Source organism: Salmo salar, chromosome ssa17 (genome assembly GCF_905237065.1).
Source record: "Salmo salar chromosome ssa17, Ssal_v3.1, whole genome shotgun sequence".
Lineage (NCBI taxonomy): Eukaryota > Metazoa > Chordata > Actinopteri > Salmoniformes > Salmonidae > Salmo > Salmo salar.
In genome coordinates, this window is record NC_059458.1 from 70025524 (window position 1) to 70045188 (window position 19665).

Genomic DNA, 19665 nt, shown 5'->3' on the forward strand with positions numbered 1-19665 from the left:
AAATAGCATTGCACTTCGGTTGTCATCTGATCAAATTGTAGCCATTTTCTGCTGAATGCAACTATTGTTTCTCACCCCTAATCACTATCGAAGCAAAAGAAACACGGACAATTCCAATATAAAACACAGTTGAAACTGTTTAAATTGCAGATTGATGGTCTGTGTTTTGATTTCTGAAAGCTAATGCAATCCCTGAATCTTCTCAGATTGCCCGCTCATTCTTTCACTATTGTTCAAACTCTGAGTCGACATATTTTGGGTGCTACTACATTTATCTGGTGATAAATCTCGTGGGAGTGCTGCAATACCCGTCTGCCTGCAGATTGATTTACCTGTTATCTCTGGCTTTAAAGTCCCTTCAGCAGGGTAGTTGATTGATCACTTCTGGGTTTGTCTCTGGTTATTGGTGATTTCATGGAGTTTTGTTTTTGAACCTACCTGTACTTTTTTTAAGCTGTGTCAGTCTTGCTAGTATCGTTCTCTTTTGAAACCAAGGTTATGTCTGACACAGAATCTCTGGGAGACTTTGCGCAGAATGCTGATGTAACAAAAGTATTGTTAGGGCAAGATTGTCAGAATGAAAACTTTTCTTGCTCCCATCAGCTACTGTCTATAGCAGGGCTTCCCAAACTCGGTCCTGGGCCCCCGGGTGCATGTTTTGGTTTTTGCCATAGCGCTACACAGCTAATTTCAAATAATCAAAGCTGGATGATGAGTTGGTTATTTGAATAAGCTGTGTAGTGCTACAGTCCTGTAGGTTTTCACTCCAACCCTAATCTAGTGCACGGTGAACTTGATTCTAATAATTAGCTGGTTGATAAGGTGAATCGGGTTGGAGTGAACCTACAGGAGGGTAGCACTCCAGGAACGGGGTTGGAGAACCCTGGTCTATAGTCTAATACGACTCCATTCCTCCAGACCCCAAACAGTAATCATTTTTATTGAAGCCCTGGACAAGCACACCTGATTCAACTTGTCAAATAATCGTCAAGCGCTCAATGAGTTGAATGAGGTAGGTTTGTGCCGGTCTACAACTAAAATGTGTGCTGTTGGGGCTGCTGGAGGACTTCTGCTGAACTAGTAGTAGCAGGTTTGGTATAAAGATGGACGCCTGCTAGGGGAAGCTATTCTAGATGTCTTCTCTCTCTGTCTGCAGAGATCATGTAGCCACAGCTGTTTTGCCCAAATCATTTTACCACCTGCACCACGAGTGAAGTCCAGAGGGCTAATTTTAAACCACAGTGTCGGCAGAATAGGACAGTACATGGAGGGGTTAAGCGGGTACAAGTCGATTATTAAAGAGTTAATGAATAGCCGCGCGGGTGACTGGTGATGGACTTTCAAATAGCTAAATGATTAGAACGCTAACATGATTTGAACCTTTTGTTTTGTCATACGTCCTCTTGCCTAAATCATTCTCTTGTCACTAATGTTTATTTCACGGATGGGGGGGGTGGAATGATCAAGCTGTAAACGGTGAGTCATCAGCAGTGGCGGCACCTCATCCACACACACACGGGGGGTGACTGCATTGCTGCCCCTCGACCCACACTACTTTAACGTGTAAACACACACAGAAATATGAATTTATTACGAGATACAGTTTGACGCACACATACACAGCAGTTTTAAAACTTCCTTTTTTTTTGGATCTGGAAACGATCAGTCAAATGACTAATATCATGGGGTTTACATTATAGGCTAATTGCTGTAAGTAGGCTTTGAGCAGCAGCGCAGTATTCTACTCTATTGCTCACTACTTGTTGTTCTGTGGGGTGAATTCCAGCATGCTATACTGTGAATAGAGTGGTCTTGACGTGGCCAAATTTCCCCGTCTCCTGTGCTTGAAACATTACACTGGATGTTGCAGTAGCACGTTCAAAAGTTGCTTCTGACAGCTCCTTCTGGCAGAGAATCGTATCTCAGCAGGTGTGCATGCCCCTTCTCCTCCATTCTATCCTTCACTCTCCTCACTCCTCTCCTCCTCCACCCCACTGCTGCTCTGCAATGCTGGCTAAATACCCACTGCTACACGTGATGTCATTGCTCAGTGCTTGCCTGCCGACTCTGAGCACTTGCTGACCCTTCTGCTGCTGTTCGGTCTCCATTCATTAGACTGGGAGCCTCATCCTCCCGACTGACTGCCTACAGCCTGCCTACAGCCTTCCTACAGCCTGCCTACAGCCTTCCAGTCTAGTCTCCCACTCTTCATTAGTCCGTGTCTGTCTGTCTCTAGCTATCATCTCTCTAGTCTCTCTGTTGCGCTCTTAGAGCCTGCTTAAAACCTCTCTGGGCTAGGCGGGACGAAATCGTCCCACCTACGCAACAGCCAGTGTAATCCCGTGGCGCGATTTTCAAATACCTTAGAAATGCTATTACTTCAATTTCTCAAACATATTACTATTTTACACCATTTTAAAGACAAGACTCGCGTTAATCTAACCACACAGTCCGATTTCAAAAAGGCTTTACAACGAAAGCAAAACATTAGATTATGTCAGCAGAGTACCCAGCCATAAATAATCAGACACCCATTTTTCAAGCTAGCATATAATGTCACAAAAACCCAGAAGACAGCTAAATGCAGCACTAACCTTTGATGATCTTCATCAGATGACACACCTAGGACATTATGTTATACAATACATGCATGTTTTGTTCAATCAAGTTCATATTTATATCAAAAACCAGCTTTTTACATTAGCATGTGACGTTCAGAACTAGCATACCCCCCGCAAACCTCTGGTGAATTTACTAAATTACTCACGATAAACGTTCACAAAAAACATAACAATTATTTTAAGAATTATCGATACAGAACTCCTTTGTGCACTCGATATGTCCGATTTTAAAATAGCTTTTCGGTGAAAGCACATTTTGCAATATTCTGAGTACATAGCCCAGCCATCACGGCTAGCTATTTAGACACCGACCAAGTTTAGCCCTGACCAAACTCCGATTTACTATTACAAAAGTTTGATTACCTTTGATGTTCTTCGTCAGAATGCACTCCCAGGACTGCTACTTCAATAACAAATGTTGGTTTGGTCCAAAATAATCCATCGTTATATCCAAATAGCGGTGTTTTGTTCGTGCGTTCAAGACACTATCCGAAGTGTAAATAAGGGTCACGAGCATGGCGCAATTCGTGACAAAAAAATTCTAAATATTCCATTACCGTACTTCGAAGCATGTCAACCGCTGTTTAAAATCAATTTTTCTCGTAAAAAAGTGATAATATTCCGACCGGGAATCTGCGTTTAGGTAAACAGACAAAAGAAAACAAAGCATTCTGTCGACGCGGGCACGCGCCTGAGTCTCACAGTACTGTAACCAGCCACTACCCAAACGCGCTACTTTTTTTCAACCAGAGCCTGCAAAGCCACGATTCAGCTTTTTGCTGCCTTCTGAGAGCCCATGGGAGCCGTAGGAAGTGTCACGTAACAGCAGAGATCCTCTGTAATGGATAGAGATAATCAAGAAGGGCAAGAAATTGTCAGACAGGCCACTTCCTGCATGGAATCTTCTCAGGTTTTGGCCTGCCATATGAGTTCTGTTATACTCACAGACACCATTCAAACAGTTTTAGAAACTTTAGGGTGTTTTCTATCCAAAGCCAATAATTATATGCATATTCTAGTTACTGGGCAGGAGTAGTAACCAGATTAAATCGGGTACGTTTTTTATCCAGCCGTGTCAATACTGCCCCCTAGCCCTAACAGGTTAAAACCTCCCAATATATCTCCCAGATCACTTGTCTCTCTTCTCTCTGTCTTTCTCTCCATCTGCCTCCACAGTTCAGTATGCTTAAATAGAGGTCCAAAAGCCACATCAAATGTATAAAAGTATTTTGAATCTGACCGCCCTCCTTTGACTGTGGAGAGCAGCCATTTGAGTGAGCTGTACGGCAAGTGGAATACTCTCTGTACACATATGAATGGGTCTGCATAGCAGTCGGGCCTTGTCACTTTGAATGTGAGACAATGATCGGGCCTTGCTGTGACTGTCTGAATGTAAAAAGGATCACTGCATCTCCCGTTATCAATCTGTATTCAATCATTGACAGGGGAAAGTTACTTGTGTGATTTATCTTAATATCATGACTCCTCGATTTTTCTTTTTATATCCTGGAATTCTACCCTTGATAAATCTGAGAGCGTGGCTCTGCTTGACTTGTTATTTTGCAGAAGTAGAACGTGTATTGTCGCCGGGTGGCATTGTTGCTTTGTATTGTGTTTATTTGGCACTGCATGACCTGTCAGAAATGCTGATGCCCTGTGGGTGCTTGTTTTCAGGAGCCCTGCCACAGAATACAGCTCTCTGACCATTTGGGTTGGTATTCACTGAATCTATTCCGTCTTTCTGATCCTGGCCATTTTTCATTTAATTTATTCACCAAATGTTTACATGCATGGTTGTTGAGGTTAATGAGGCATTGGATATTGCCATTATTTTCCCCCAGACTTGTCTATGGGTATGGTAATGGTTGTCAAATATAAATCTCAATGGTAAACTAAGAAAATGTAGAAACACAAATGTACTGGCTTAATTTAATCTAATTCCATCTATCTCTCTCTTTCCCCCAGGTTTAAGTGGGCAGCCCGCAGACATCGACAAAAGAAAAGAAGTGTTCGGGCAGAACTTAATACCTCCGAAAAAGCCCAAAACATTTCTTCAATTAGTTTGGGAAGCATTGCAAGATGTAACACTGATTATCCTGGAAGTGGCAGCCATAGTTTCATTAGGCCTTTCTTTCTATAGACCTCCAGATGCCGAAAGAGAACGTAAGCAACACCTCTATTTACGTCTTCTACTTGATGCCTAGGCAGTAGTGGAGTTAACTCTGGTTGTCTGACCATCCTGTGCTGGCTCAGATGTTTTCTTTTTAAATCGGACCACTTTGGATCACCCTGATAGTTTGTAAACCACCTACAGTGACTTCAGAAAGTATTCACACCCTTGACTTTTTCCACATTTTGTTACAAGGTGGGATTATAATGGATTTAATTGTCTTTTATTTTTGTCAACAATCAGAACAAAATGTCCCAAACATACCGATTTGTATTCAGGACATGAAGTTAATTTCTTTGCCACATTTTTTTTGCAGTTTAACTATAGTGCCTTATTGCAAACAGGATGTGTGTTTTGGACTATTTTATTCTGTACAGGCTTCCTTCTTTTCACTCTGTCATTTAGGTTAGTATTGTGGAGTAACTACAATGTTGACCAATCCTCAGTTTTCTCCTATCACAGCCATTAAACTCTGTAACTGGTTTAAGGCTCCCGAGTGGTGCAGCGGTCTAAGGCGCAAGAGTGCGTCACTGCAGTCCCTGGTTCGAATCCAGGCTGCATCACATCCAGCCGTGATTGGGAGTCCAATAGGGCGGCGCACAATTGGCCCAGCGTTGTCCGGGTTTGGCCGGGGTAGGCCATCATTATAAATAAGAATTTGTTCTTAACTGACTTGCCTAGTTAAATGAAGTCACCATTGGCATCATGGTGAAAATCCTGAGCAATATTATTATTATTTTTTTTCTTCCTCTCCGGAAACTGAGTTAGGAAGAATGCCTGTATCTTTGTAGTGAGTGGGTGTATTGATACATCATCCAAAGTGTAATTAATAACTTCACCATGCTCAAAGTGTTATTCAATGTCTGCTTTTTATTTTATTTGTACCCATCTACCAATAGGTACCCTTCTTTGCGAGGCATTGGAAAACCTCCCTGGTCTTTGTGGTTGAATCTGTGTTTGAAATTCACAGCTTGACTGAGGGACCTTACAATTATCTGTATGTGTGGGGTACAGAGATGAGGTAGTAATTCAAATATCATATTTAACACTATTGCACACAGTGAGTCCATGCAACTTTTTATGTGACTTATTAAGCAAATCTTTACTCCTGAACTTATTTAGGCTTGCCATAACAAGGGGTTGAATACTTATTGACTCAAGACAATTAAATTTTGAATTCATTTCTAAAAACATATTTCCACTTCGACGTTATGGAGTATTGTGTTAAGGCCAGTGACGCAATCTCAATTAAATACATTTTTTTAATTCAGGCTGCAACACAACCAAATGTGGATCAAGTCAAGGGGTGTGAATACTTTCTGAAGGCACTGCAGGTGTCCATTGTACTGCACTGTGTACATTTTATTTGTATTTTGACTTAAATTCACTGCAGAGGGATAGTTTATGTCAAATAAATTCTGCGGACGGCAATTCCGTCTGGGCCTGGTTGTCACTATTTAATTACCAACATTTAATGATATGTGTTAAGATTTTGTCTGTTAGACACCTGGCAGTGTATCCCTGTAACTGTGTGCTTTGATCCTTATGCAGACTGTGGGAGCGCAGCTGGAGGGGTGGAGGATGATGGTGAGGCAGAGGCGGGCTGGATCGAAGGTGCCGCCATCCTGCTGTCGGTCGTCTGCGTGGTGCTGGTGACAGCGTTCAATGACTGGAGCAAAGAGAAGCAATTCCGCGGCTTGCAGAGCCGCATCGAACAAGAGCAGAAGTTTGCTGTTGTCCGCGGCGGCCAAGTCATCCAAATCCCCGTGGCTGAGATTGTGGTCGGCGACGTTGCACAAATAAAATACGGTAAGAGGCACCTCTTTCTGCGTCCCAAATGGCACCCTATTCCCTATATAAGTGCACTACTTTTGACCCAAGCCCCATGGGCCCTGGTCAAAAGTAGTCCACTATGGCCACCCGGGGCATCACCTCCTCCCAGAGTGCTAAGAGCCTTGGCGTGACCCTGGACAACACCCTGTCGTTCTCCACCAACATCAAGGCGGTGACCCGATCCTGTAGGTTCATGCTCTACAACATTCGCAGAGTACGACCCTGCCTCACACAGGAAGCGGCGCAGGTCCTAATCCAGGCACTTGTCATCTCCCGTCTGGATTACTGCAACTCGCTGTTGGCTGGGCTCCCTGCCTGTGCCATTAAACCCCTACAACTCATCCAGAACGCCGCAGCCCGTCTGGTGTTCAACCTTCCCAAGTTCTCTCACGTCACCCCGCTCCTCCGCTCTCTCCACTGGCTTCCAGTCGAAGCTCGCATCCGCTACAAGACCATGGTGCTTGCCTACGGAGCTGTGAGGGGAACGGCACCTCCGTACCTTCAGGCTCTGATCAGGCCCTACACCCAAACAAGGGCACTCCGTTCATCCACCTCTGGCCTGCTCGCCTCCCTACCTCTGAGGAAGCACAGTTCCCGCTCAGCCCAGTCAAAACTGTTCGCTGCTCTGGCACCCCAATGGTGGAACAAGCTCCCTCACGACGCCAGGACAGCGGACTCAATCACCACCTTCCGGAGACACCTGAAACCCCACCTCTTCAAGGAATACCTGGGATAGGATAAAGTAATCCTTATAACCCCCCCCTTAAAAGATTTAGATGCACTATTGTAAAGTGGTTGTTCCACTGGATATTATAAGGTGAATGCACCAATTTGTAAGTCGCTCTGGATAAGAGCGTCTGCTAAATGACTAAAATGTAAAATGTAAATGTAACTACAGACCCGAGTTCGATCCCAGGCTGTGTCACAACCGGCCGTGACTGGGAGTCCCATAGGGCGGTGCACAATTGGCCCACTGTCGTCCGTGTTAGGGGAGGGTTTGGCTGGGGGTGCTTGCTTTGGCCCATCGTGCTCTAGCGACTCCTTGTGGCGGGCCGGGCGCCTGCTGGCTGACTTCGGTCGTCTGTTGAACGGCGTTTCCTCTAACACATTGGTGCGGCTGGGTTAAGTGGGCGGGTGTTAAGAAGTGTGGTTTGGCGGGTCATGTTTCGGAGGACGTACGACTCGATCTTTGCCTCTCAAGCCTGTTGGGGTGTTGCAGCGATGAGACAAGATCGAAATTGGGGAGAAAAAATAATAAGTAGTTCACTACGTAGGAAATAGGAAGACATTTAGGACCCAGTTATCTGTTATTGGTGAGGATGAGTTGACCAGAGTGTGTAATGTATTCTGTTTTCAGCCACACGTCTTGTGAATTCCTAAAGGAATATTTATTCTGTCTCCCAGGTGATCTCCTGCCCTCGGATGGTATTCTTATTCAAGGAAATGATCTCAAAATCGACGAGAGCTCCCTCACGGGGGAGTCGGACCACGTCAAGAAAACGCTGGATAGAGACCCCATGCTGTTGTCAGGTAGCTGTTCTATTCTTGTTCTTCTGCCTTGGCATGTTTTCTTATACTATGAAGCTCATGTGGTTGTAGATCAGTTTCCCGGCCTAGATTTGACCCCACCCCTAATAGTGGAATAAACCATTTTACAACTATGAAATATCATGCCAGGTACCCCACCACTAATAGTGGAATAAACCATTTTACAACATTGAAATATCATGCCAGGTACCCGACCCCTAATAGTGGAATGAACAATTTTTGCAACTGGAATAGCATGCCAGTTATCCCACCCCTAATGGTGGAATAAATCACTTTTGCAACTAGAATAGAAGGCCAGGCCCTTGATAGAGGATCTGACTTTGTCATGGAATGGGGTATGCAGGCAGTATCCAGCAATATTCTGAGCTAGTCCAGAAGTACTGTCAGGGAGTTCGGCGTTTTCCACAAAAATAAAGATAAAACTCATAAGAAATATCTTGCTGTGTTTTGTGAAGGCAGATCTGAAATGCTGCTTATTGTAATCTCTGCTCTGCATCAGACTGGTGTGCTTCAGTTGCACTTCTCCACTCTGATGAGAATGACATTGGTGAATTCAATCAGCAGACAGTGCTCTGACTTTTCTTGGTCTAGCCTCAGGTAAAATGCTATATTAACGTTAAGAAAAACATTAGGAAATGTAGCTGGCTACATTCTATGATAAATATTAGAAATATAATGGTCATGTATTGTTTTTGCAACAAAAAATATATAATTGTAAACTAATTTACTTATGTGGGTGCTAGCCAAATAGCGTTGCACTTCTTCTGTTATCATCTGATGAAAATGAAGCGATTTTTCTGCCGAATGTGTTGCACTAATGTATTTTCTGTGACTATTGAAGCAAAACAACACTGACTTTCAATATAAAACGCAGGTGAAATGGTTTTGTTGATGGTCTGTGTTTTGAAAATGCATATTTCTGAACTCCAGTAGGACCCCTGATTGTGGACTTGATGGTGTAGGTCCAGGACATATCAGTGGTCCAGGATATATCAGATCTATCGATCTATCGATCTATCGATCGATCTATCGATCTATCTATCTATCTATCTATCTATCTATCTATCTATCTATCTATCTATCTATCTATCTATCTATCTATCTATCTATCTATCTATCTATCTATCTATCTATCTATCTATCTATCTATCTATCTATCTATCTATCTATCTATCTATCTATCTATCTATCTATCTATCTATCTATCTATCTATCTATCTATCTATCTATCTATCTATCTATCTATCTATCTATCTATCTATCTATCTATCTATCTATCTATCTATCTATCTATCTATCTATCTTATTTTGCCGTCTGAGGGTATTGCTCGTCTTGTCCCTAATCCCATTTTATGAAGGCACGTTGATCCTTTAATAAAAGGGCTTTTTATGGTCAGATCCCCAAGGAGGGGATTTTAAAAGTGCTTGTTTGCCTCTTCCAGCCCCCTTTGGTCTCACCTCTAAGAGAGCCTGTCTGCCTTTAGTCTGTATCATCATCATCATCATCATCCCACCCAGTTCAGACCAGCCCCTGCCTAATTAATTAACACAGGCATGGGGAGCTCTTAATGCACTTCTCTCTCTGTGTCTCAGTTGTGGGCATTAAAGTCTGGAGAAAGCTACTGTTGTGTTGTGGGACTCATGTTTCCATTAATTCACTGAGGCTCACAATTGGCTTTTAATTAAAGGCTGGGAGTGTGCAAATGTGTTTGTGTGCTATCATCCAAGACGAGTATTTGAGGCTTGACTCTGCTTTTGAAATGTCATTCCAAAATGTGATACACTTTATTACGTTTGTATGTGCTCATATTTAGCTGTCAAAATAGGCCTACAATTTTTCTGCTCAGATTTACTCACAATGACCACAGGCTCCCGAATCCAGACCCAGGACTGGAAACATCCAAAATATTCCTTACTATCAGTACCAATTTATAGCAGATGCATGAAGCCGGGAGCAACATAGCTAGGCAGGGCACACTGCACTGTCCATGTAATTGTAAGGGGGAATGTTGGTGCCTGTAGCATTAGCTAAGTAATAGTCAGGGAAACACCTGGCATTTACACTGTAGCATTAGATCAGTGATAGTCAGGGGAACACCTGGCATTTACACTGTAGCATTAGATCAGTGATAGTCAGGGGAACACCTGGCATTTACACTGTAGCATTAGATCAGTGATAGTCAGGGGAACACCTGGCATTTACACTGTAGCATTAGCTAGGTCCTACCTCTCCTCTCTATCTGCAGGCAGGCACAAACATCATGCTTATCTGTATCCCCGAGGTTTACTCACTTTACCCCTCTCCCCATAGAATTGTACTGTAATGGAAAATGTTAGCATAGTCCTAGTCTACATGGCTTTATCTAAGTAATAGTAAGGAAAAGCCCTGGCAGAGGCCTATACAGGGTAAGCATCAGTTGTATGTCTATGGCGGCACTACCTCACCCCCCCTTATCTGTTTTCCCTCTGCAGGCACCCACGTTATGGAGGGCTCCGGCAAAATGCTGGTCACCGCCGTGGGTGAGAACTCTCAAACTGGAATAATCTTCGCTTTACTGGGCGCCTCGGAGGAAGACGACGATGACGAGGAGAAGGAGGCTAAGAAGAAGGAGAAGAAGGAGAAGAAAAGTACGTTGACATTTCAGAGCGCGGCGGAATCGATTCATGATTCAGTTCTCTACCCACGCTTTTTTATCATTTTATTATGCCTTTGCCCGTCACACAAAGAATGAAGTTTTCCTCTCAACAGTCTTTTGTTGAATTTCTTTAGATGCAGTTGATGTGCAGAGAAGTAAGAGGAAGCAGAGTCAGACAGGTAGAGAATCAGTGGCCTCTGTCTGGGCTGTACACTGCAGCAACACGGCAGCACCACTAATCGCTTACTCACACAGCAGAGCAGACGGCACTGAGCTGACAGAGGAGAGAGGTTTGAACTAGAGCTAAGCTGAGCACAGGTCAGGTCTCAGCTGTGGTGGGACTTATTTTGGGAGAGCTGCTGCTTCAATGGGAATAGTTGACAAGGCTTTACCTTTAGCACTTGTTGCCGTGTTCAATGCTGCTGTGCCTGTGCAGTCGACAGCCAGGTATTGAGTGCTTTCAGCCCACGATGGGATATATGCTGTTAGTGTTTGTTCTACATATAGCCCAGTGCCTTCTGCCATTCTTTGTTCAGCAATTGTAGTTCTGTTCAATCAAGGCCGTGTGTGTATACTTTTGGTCATGTAGTGTATGTGGACACCTGCTGGTCGAACATCTCATTCCAAAATGGTCATTAATATGGAGTTGGTCCCCCCCTTTGCTGCTATAACAGCCTCCACTCTTCTGGGAAGGCTTTCCACTAGATGTTGGAACATTGCTGCGGGGCCTGGCTCGCAGTCGGCATTCTAATTCATCCAAAAGGTGTTTGATGGGGGTTGAGGTCAGGGCTCTGTGGAGCCAGTCAAGTTCTTCAATACAGATCTCGACAAACCATTTCTGTATGGACCTCGCTTTGTGCATGGGGGCATTGTCCTGCTGAAACAGGAAAGGGCCTTCCCCAAACTGTTGCTACAAAGTTGGAAACACAGAATCGTCTAGAATGTCATTGTATGCTGTAGCGTTAAGATTTTCCTTCACAGGAACTAAAGGGCCTAGCCCGAACTATGAAAAACAGCCCCAGACCATTATTCCTCCTCTACCTAACTTTACAGTTGGTACAATGCATTGGAGCAGGTAGTGTTGTTCTAGCATCCACCAAACCCAGATTCATCTGTCGGACTACCAGATGATGAAGTGTGACTCGCCACTCCAGAGAATGTGTTTCCACTGCTCCAGAGTCCAATGGCGGCGAGAGCTTTACACCTGTCCAGCCGACGCTTGGCATTACGCATGGTGATCTTAGGCTTGTGTGCGGCTGCTCGGCCATGGAAAACCAGTTATTGTGTTGACGTTGCTTTCAGAGGCAGTTTGGAACTTGGTAGTGACTGTTGCAACCGAGGACAGATGATTTTTACTCGCTTCAGCGGTCCCGTTCTGTGAGCTTGTGTGGCCTACCACTTCACGGCTGAGCAGTTGTTGCTCCTAGACGTTTCCACTTCACAATATGAGCACTTACAGTTGCCCGGGGCAGCTCTAGCAGGGCAGAAATTTGAACGGACTTGTTGGAAAGGTGGCATCCTATGACAGTGCTACGTTGAAAGTCACTGAGCTCTTCAGTAAGGCCATTCTACTGCCAATGTTTGTCTATGTATGGAGAATGAATGGCTGTGTGCCCGATTTTATACACCTGTCAGCAACTGGTGTGGCTGAAATATCCAAATCCACTAATTTGAAGGGGTGTCCAACTACTTTTGTATGTATAGTGTATGTGTGCGTACGTTTCAGGGTTTTGAAACAAGTTGATATACTTTAGTAGGATGTAGATCAGTTTAAGGCTTTCGGTGTGTTTGTGTATGATGAAAGTGGCTGGCTGTAGTTCTATCGTGTGTGTGGACTTGTTTGGTATGAGGCGAGGGGGTAAGAATGGCCTATTGGCTGGAGGAGCTGATTTAGAATGTGCGTGTCATAATGCAATCCCAGCATTCATCTGTTTGGCTTCTCATAAAAATGATTGACGTCTCTCACGGTATCAAATCAAAATGGCAGATTTACATAATTGGAAATATATTAAGTTGGTGGTCAGAATTGCAGCCGTTTGCAAATTGCTCCCCAATAAGTGACTGACTCAATTTCTCTGGATTTGACTTTCCATTCACAGAGCAAGATGGAGCAGCTGAAAACCGCAAGAAAGGTGAGTGTAACAGACCGGAGTGCGTTTTCATTTCCTTTGACTTGGTTGCACGCTGCTTCAGTACCTTGATCTGTTTCGCTCTACATTATTGCCTTCTCCTCAGCCCAGTTAACAGTATTGGATTTTAGTTCAACCTTGACCTGTCGCTTAGCCTGGTGTCAGTAGGAGTAGCTTCATCTGTGTTGGGTCAGGTTGTTTCCCCATGCTGCTCTGTGGCCTTGTGGGTCAGAGTGTGTGTGCCCGTGACTGGTCCATTCATTGTCTAGTCCGGGCCAGCATGTTACCTTCTCTCTCTCACCCTCTCTCCCATGCCTCTCCAAGAATTTAGCGGCAGGTACTGTTGAATTCAGCTATGGCGATTTAGCGAGGAGATTACAGCCCTGTAACAATCCTGGGGAAGAGCATCTTCTTTTTGGCCTTCTCGCTCCCTCTTTCTCTCTCTTATTGATTGAGGACGTAGCTGTCCAATCTGAACCCTTCATTCTATAGTACTCATAGACCATGTCAACTGTTCAGCGTCATGCTATTGTACGACCGTGAGACCCAGCTCTCTAAAGTTCATTGAGTCACCCAGTGTCTACAGAGCGGCAGCTGTGCAGTTCGCTAGCAGGAGCCTGTTCATTGAGGTCCTGACGGAGCTCCTTTGTGAGCAGAATAATCCTTCAGTCTGGGATTACAGGCTGTGTAAATGCAGAAGACACCACCTAGGAATATCGTGGCACCCATCCTGCAGATGCTGTCTGTGTGGCTCCTGGCATCAGCAAGGGAGGAGCCTGGGGATAGAATCGACTGGTGATATGTAATGACTGTTCAGTCAGTCCAGGGCTGGGAGAGAGACAGACAGTATATAATGACTGTTCAGTCAGTCCAGGGCTGGGAGAGAGACAGACAGTATATAATGACTGTTCAGTCAGTCCAGGGCTGGGAGAGAGACAGACAGTATATAATGACTGTTCAGTCAGTCCAGGGCTGGGAGAGAGACAGACAGTATATAATGACTGTTCAGTCAGTCCAGGGCTGGGAGAGAGACAGACAGTATATAATGACTGTTCAGTCAGTCCAGGGCTGGGAGAGAGACAGACAGTATATAATGACTGTTCAGTCAGTCCAGGGCTGGGAGAGAGACAGACAGTATGTAATGACTGTTCAGTCAGTCCAGGGCTGGGAGAGAGACAGACAGTGTATATAATGACTGTTCAGTCAGTCCAGGGCTGGGAGAGAGACAGACAGTATGTAATGACTGTTCAGTCAGTCCAGGGCTGGGAGAGAGACAGACAGTATGTAATGACTGTTCAGTCAGTCCAGGGCTGGGAGAGAGACAGACAGTATGTAATGACTGTTCAGTCAGTCCAGGGCTGGGAGAGAGACAGACAGTATATAATGACTGTTCAGTCAGTCCAGGGCTGGGAGAGAGACAGACAGTATATAATGACTGTTCAGTCAGTCCAGGGCTGGGGGAGAGAGAGACAGACAGTGTATATAATGACTGTTCAGTCAGTCCAGGGCTGGGAGAGAGACAGTATATAATGACTGTTCAGTCAGTCCAGGGCTGGGACAGAGACAGACAGTATGTAATGACTGTTCAGTCAGTCCAGGGCTGGGACAGAGACAGACAGTATGTAATGACTGTTCAGTCAGTCCAGGGCTGGGACAGAGACAGACAGTATGTAATGACTGTTCAGTCAGTCCAGGGCTGGGAGAGAGACAGACAGTATGTAATGACTGTTCAGTCAGTCCAGGGCTGGGAGAGAGACAGACAGTATGTAATGACTGTTCAGTCAGTCCAGGGCTGGGAGAGAGACAGACAGTATATAATGACTGTTCAGTCAGTCCAGGGCTGGGAGAGAGACAGACAGTATATAATGACTGTTCAGTCAGTCCAGGGCTGGGAGAGAGACAGACAGTATATAATGACTGTTCAGTCAGTCCAGGGCTGGGGAGAGAGACAGACAGTATATAATGACTGTTCAGTCAGTCCAGGGCTGGGGGAGAGAGAGACAGACAGTGTATATAATGACTGTTCAGTCAGTCCAGGGCTGGGAGAGAGACAGACAGTATGTAATGACTGTTCAGTCAGTCCAGGGCTGGGAGAGAGACAGACAGTATGTAATGACTGTTCAGTCAGTCCAGGGCTGGGAGAGAGACAGACAGTGTATATAATGACTGTTCAGTCAGTCCAGGGCTGGGAGAGAGACAGACAGTATGTAATGACTGTTCAGTCAGTCCAGGGCTGGGAGAGAGACAGACAGTATATAATGACTGTTCAGTCAGTCCAGGGCTGGGAGAGAGACAGACAGTATGTAATGACTGTTCAGTCAGTCCAGGGCTGGGAGAGAGACAGACAGTATATAATGACTGTTCAGTCAGTCCAGGGCTGGGAGAGAGACAGACAGTATATAATGACTGTTCAGTCAGTCCAGGGCTGGGAGAGAGACAGTATATAATGACTGTTCAGTCAGTCCAGGGCTGGGAGAGAGACGGGTGAAGCCGACACATTGATGTAGCCCTGGCAGGGCCAGAGGTAATGATCTTATCATTGGGAGAGATGGGTTAGAGATCAGCCCTGCTGGGCTGCCTAGCCCGCCCGCCCGCCCGCCGTCAGACCAGGGGCTCAGCGTCTTCTATGTTACTTGGTCAGATGAGTCAAGGTGTCTGTTGGCATTTTCAAACCCGGGAGGGAGGGAAAGGGGGCTTTAGAGGAATTGAAATGGTGTCTGTCTGGCCACTGTACCAGCAGATTCCACAGATCCCAGGGCTGCTGCTCTCTGAGTGGGAATATGGTAATTAGATTTCTACCAAATTACATTTTGGACCGTACTCAAAATTGCAGTGACTTTTACCCCAAGTTCCCTTCCAAAAGCACTTCTCTGTGAATCGAAGCCAAAAGAAAAGGTTTGCAAAAATATGGCACCCTCTCAAGTCTCTTTGACAATGACTCCTTATTGAATCACACTAAAGGACTGGAGAGATGGAACTACTTGTCATTGATTTTCCAACTTGCTTAACTCAACCGCCCCCCTCAACTTCTATGTCCAAAGTTTGTTTGCTTTAACAGTTGTGCAGTGACTTGCTTTTTTAAATGAACGTGCAAGAATGAACAGTAATCAGGTTATGGTCAGTAGGCATGAAACAAGGAAGTTTTGAAATAGAAAAATTACAATGGGCCATTTGATTGTAAGTTGTACCAGTAAATCCTGTTTCAAAATCTTTGTGCTTGTTGCCTGCTAAGCAGCCAGGTAGGCAGAAAGGCAAGGCTACTAGTGCTGGTTTCCTTCCTAACTGGTGGTTCATTCATCAGCTAATTGGTTGGCAAAACAGTCCAGTTGATTAGAACTAAAACATGAAAACCAGAAGCCTTCTCACCCTTGAGGGCTGGTAATTGAAACTGCAGTAGGAGTACCTTCATTCTGAGTCAGTCCAACCTTTTAAGTCAACGCCTCTCTTCTCTCCCCCTCAGCTAAAGCCGCGGACGGAGCCGCCATGGAGATGCAGCCGCTCAACAGCGACGAAGTCGACATCGATGAGAAGAGGAAATCCAACTTGAAGGAGAAGAAGGAGAAGTCCGTTCTCCAGGGGAAGCTAACCAAATTAGCAGTACAAATTGGCAAAGCCGGTCAGTGAACTTATCTTTTCTCCCTCTGTCGCTGTCGCTCTCTGTCGCTGTCGCTCTCTGTCGCTGTCGCTCTCTGTCGCTGTCGCTCTCTCGCTGTTGCTCTCTCTCGCTCTGTCGCTCTCTCGCTGTCGCTCTCTCGCTGTCGCAGTCGCTCTCTCGCCTCGCTGTCGCTCTCTCGCCTCGCTGTCGCTCTCTCGCCTCGTTGTCGCTCTCTCGCCTCGCTGTCGCAGTCGCTCTCTCGCCTCGCAGTCGCTCTCTCGCCTCGCAGTCGCTCTCTCGCCTCGCAGTCGCTCTCTCGACCTCGCTGTCTCTCTCTCGCCTCGCTGTCGCAGTCGCTCTCTCGCAGTCGCTCTCTCGCCTCGCTGTCGCAGTCGCTCTCTCGCTGTCGCAGTCGCTCTCTCGCCTCGCAGTCGCTCTCTCGCCTCGCAGTCGCTCTCTCGCCTCGCAGTCGCTCTCTCGCCTCGCAGTCGCTCGCTCTCCCGCCCCCTGTCGCGCGCCCTCTCTCGCCCCCTGTCGCGCGCCCTCTCTCGCCCCTGTCGCGCCCTCTCTCGCCCCTGTCGCGCGCCTCTCTCGCCCCTGTCGCGCGCCCTCTCTCGCCCCCTGTCGCGCGCCCTCTCTCGCCCCCTGTCGCGCGCCCTCTCTCGCCCCCTGTCGCGCGCCTTCTCTCGCCCCCTGTCGCGCGCCCCCTCTCGCCCCCTGTCGCGCGCCCTCTCTCTCTCTCGCTTCCTGTCTCTCTGAGGTTCTGGTCAGTACTCTGTAGTCTAGTAGGAAGACCTGGGGTGTATTCATTACCTCTTGTATCGGAAACTGTTTAAGAACCAAACGGAAACAAACAGAACCAAATCGGGAGGGTTGTACCTTCATTTGTCCAACAGAAACTTTTTAGTTTTGGTTGCAAAACATTTTCCGTTGACAGTAAAAGTTTTGGCAACAGAATGGGCGTAATGATTACACTCCTGTTGATTATATTGTAGATGAAGAGTCTCACTACTGTGTTCTCTCTAGGCCTGGTGATGTCTGCCATCACGGTCATCATCCTGGTGGTGCTGTTCGTGGTGGACACCTTCTGGGTGCAGGGCCTGCCCTGGCACAAGGACTGCACGCCCATCTACGTCCAGTTCTTCGTCAAGTTCTTCATCATCGGCGTCACCGTGCTGGTGGTGGCCGTCCCCGAGGGTCTTCCCCTGGCCGTCACCATCTCCCTGGCCTACTCTGTCAAAGTAGGTTCCCCTTCCGCCTCAGGGTCTGCGGCAAAAACACTACACCAGACGATAAGCCATTTTATTGGTTGTAGTTGTCCGAATATGGAGTGTCTGTTAGGGCTGGACGATATATGGAGTAAATATAAAGATTAGCTGGCTACTCACTAGCACCTGTGCTTGAGAGATTATTTATGAGACCTGTTGGGTTTCTATAATGCCTGTTGTCAGAAGTTAGTCATTATTAGTGGATGTGCATTATGCATGGTTCTGGTTACATTTGTTACAAAAATTGCATTTTCATAGACTTGAAAGCCAGATCAGTGATTATTACAAAAAAGCAAGTTAAATAATTAGTGGGTGTTATGGTTGTGGAAGGCTTATATTTAGCTTAGGTATCATTAGATTATTCCTGACGGTTTGAAATGCAGTGTGTTGACGACAAAGCTTATTTGGTCAAAAAAAATACAATTTTCTCGAAACATCTCATTCCAAAAGGGTCATTAATCTGGAGTTGGTCCCCCTTTGCTGCTACAACGGCCTCCACTCTTCTGGGAAGGCTTTCCACTAGATGTTGGAACATTGCTGCGGGGACTTGCTTCCATTCAGCCTCAAGAGCATTAGTGAGGTCTGGCTCTGATGTTGGGCGATTAGGCCTGGCTCACAGTTGGCATTCCAATTCATCCCAAATGTGTTCGATCAGGGCCCTGTGTAGGCCAGTTAAGTTCTTCTACACCGATCGCAACAAACCATTCCTGTATGGACCCCGCTTTGCACGGGGGTGTTGTAATGCTGAAACCGGAAAGGGCCTTCCCCAAACTGTTGGAAGCACAGAATCATATCGAATGTCATTGTATGCTGTCACATTAAGATTTCCCTTCACTGGAACGAAGTGGCGTAGCCTGAACCATGAAAAACAGCCCCAGACCATTATTCTTCCTCCACCAAACTTTACAGTTGGCACTATGTATTGGGGCAGGTCGCGTTCTCCTGCCAGCCGCCAAACCCAGATTCATCCGTCGGACTGCTAGATGGTGAAGCGTGATTCATCACTCCAGAGAATGTGTTTATACTGCTCCGGAGTCCAATGGCGGCGAGCTTTACACCACTCCAGCCGACGCTTGGCATTGCGCATGGTGATCTTAGGCATGTGTGTGGCTGCTCGGCCATGGAAACCCATTTCATGAAGCTCCCGACTAACAGTTCTTATGCTGACGTTGCTTCCAGAGGTAGTTTGGAACTTGGTAAGTGAGTGTTGCAACCGAGGACAGCTGATTTTGTTACGCGCTTTAGCACTCGGCGGTCCCGTTTTTGTGAACTTGTGTGGCCTACCACTTTGCGGCTGTGCCGTTGTTGCTCTTAGACGTTTCCACTTCAATAACAGCACTTACAGTTGACCGGGGCAGCTCTAGCAGGGCAGAAATTTGATGAACTGACTTGTTGGAAAGGTGGCATCCAATGACGGTGCCACGTTGAAAGTCAATGAGCTCTTCAGTAAGGCCATTCTACTGTCAATGTTTGTCTATGGAGATTGCATGGCGGTGTGCTCAATTTTATACACCTGTCAGCAACATGTGTGGCTGAAATAGCAGAATACACAAATTTGAAGGGGTGTCCACATTTGTGTGTGCATATATATAGTGCATATCATGATTCACCAATAAGTTTGAAAACATAGGCCATATCGCCCAGCCATTGTGGCTGTGCAAGGTTACAATTCATCATTAACTTCCTGGTGTAGCTTTTTACCACGAGCAGTGTGAAAAGACCCGCACTGCCAACGAGCTTAACTTGTTAACTCAAGCTTTATTCGCTTACAAAGTAGATTAGCCCTCAGCTTGTTAACCCTTCACTTAGCCAAGACTGCAGCTTTAAGAGCCTTCCATGATACATTAAAGCCAGTTGGCTGTGTC

General features: G+C 46.0%; 1 protein-coding gene across 7 annotated transcripts in view; it reads left to right on the plus strand.

The window, feature by feature from the left end:
• Positions 1-19665, plus strand: part of LOC106609600 (plasma membrane calcium-transporting ATPase 1) — a 58777-nt gene that overhangs the window by 18648 nt on the left and 20464 nt on the right. For 5 of the 7 annotated variants that reach the window (XM_045700050.1, XM_045700051.1, XM_045700056.1 and 2 more), the window contains exons 3-10: positions 4587-4784; positions 6343-6600; positions 8029-8154; positions 10645-10800; positions 10943-10987; positions 12908-12940; positions 16398-16553; positions 17559-17773. In XM_045700050.1, coding sequence (XP_045556006.1) covers positions 4587-4784; positions 6343-6600; positions 8029-8154; positions 10645-10800; positions 10943-10987; positions 12908-12940; positions 16398-16553; positions 17559-17773 — 1187 coding nt within the window. The remainder of the gene's footprint in view (positions 1-4586; positions 4785-6342; positions 6601-8028; positions 8155-10644; positions 10801-10942; positions 10988-12907; positions 12941-16397; positions 16554-17558; positions 17774-19665) is intronic. The other 2 variants (XM_045700052.1, XM_045700055.1) reach the window with 1 other exon arrangement.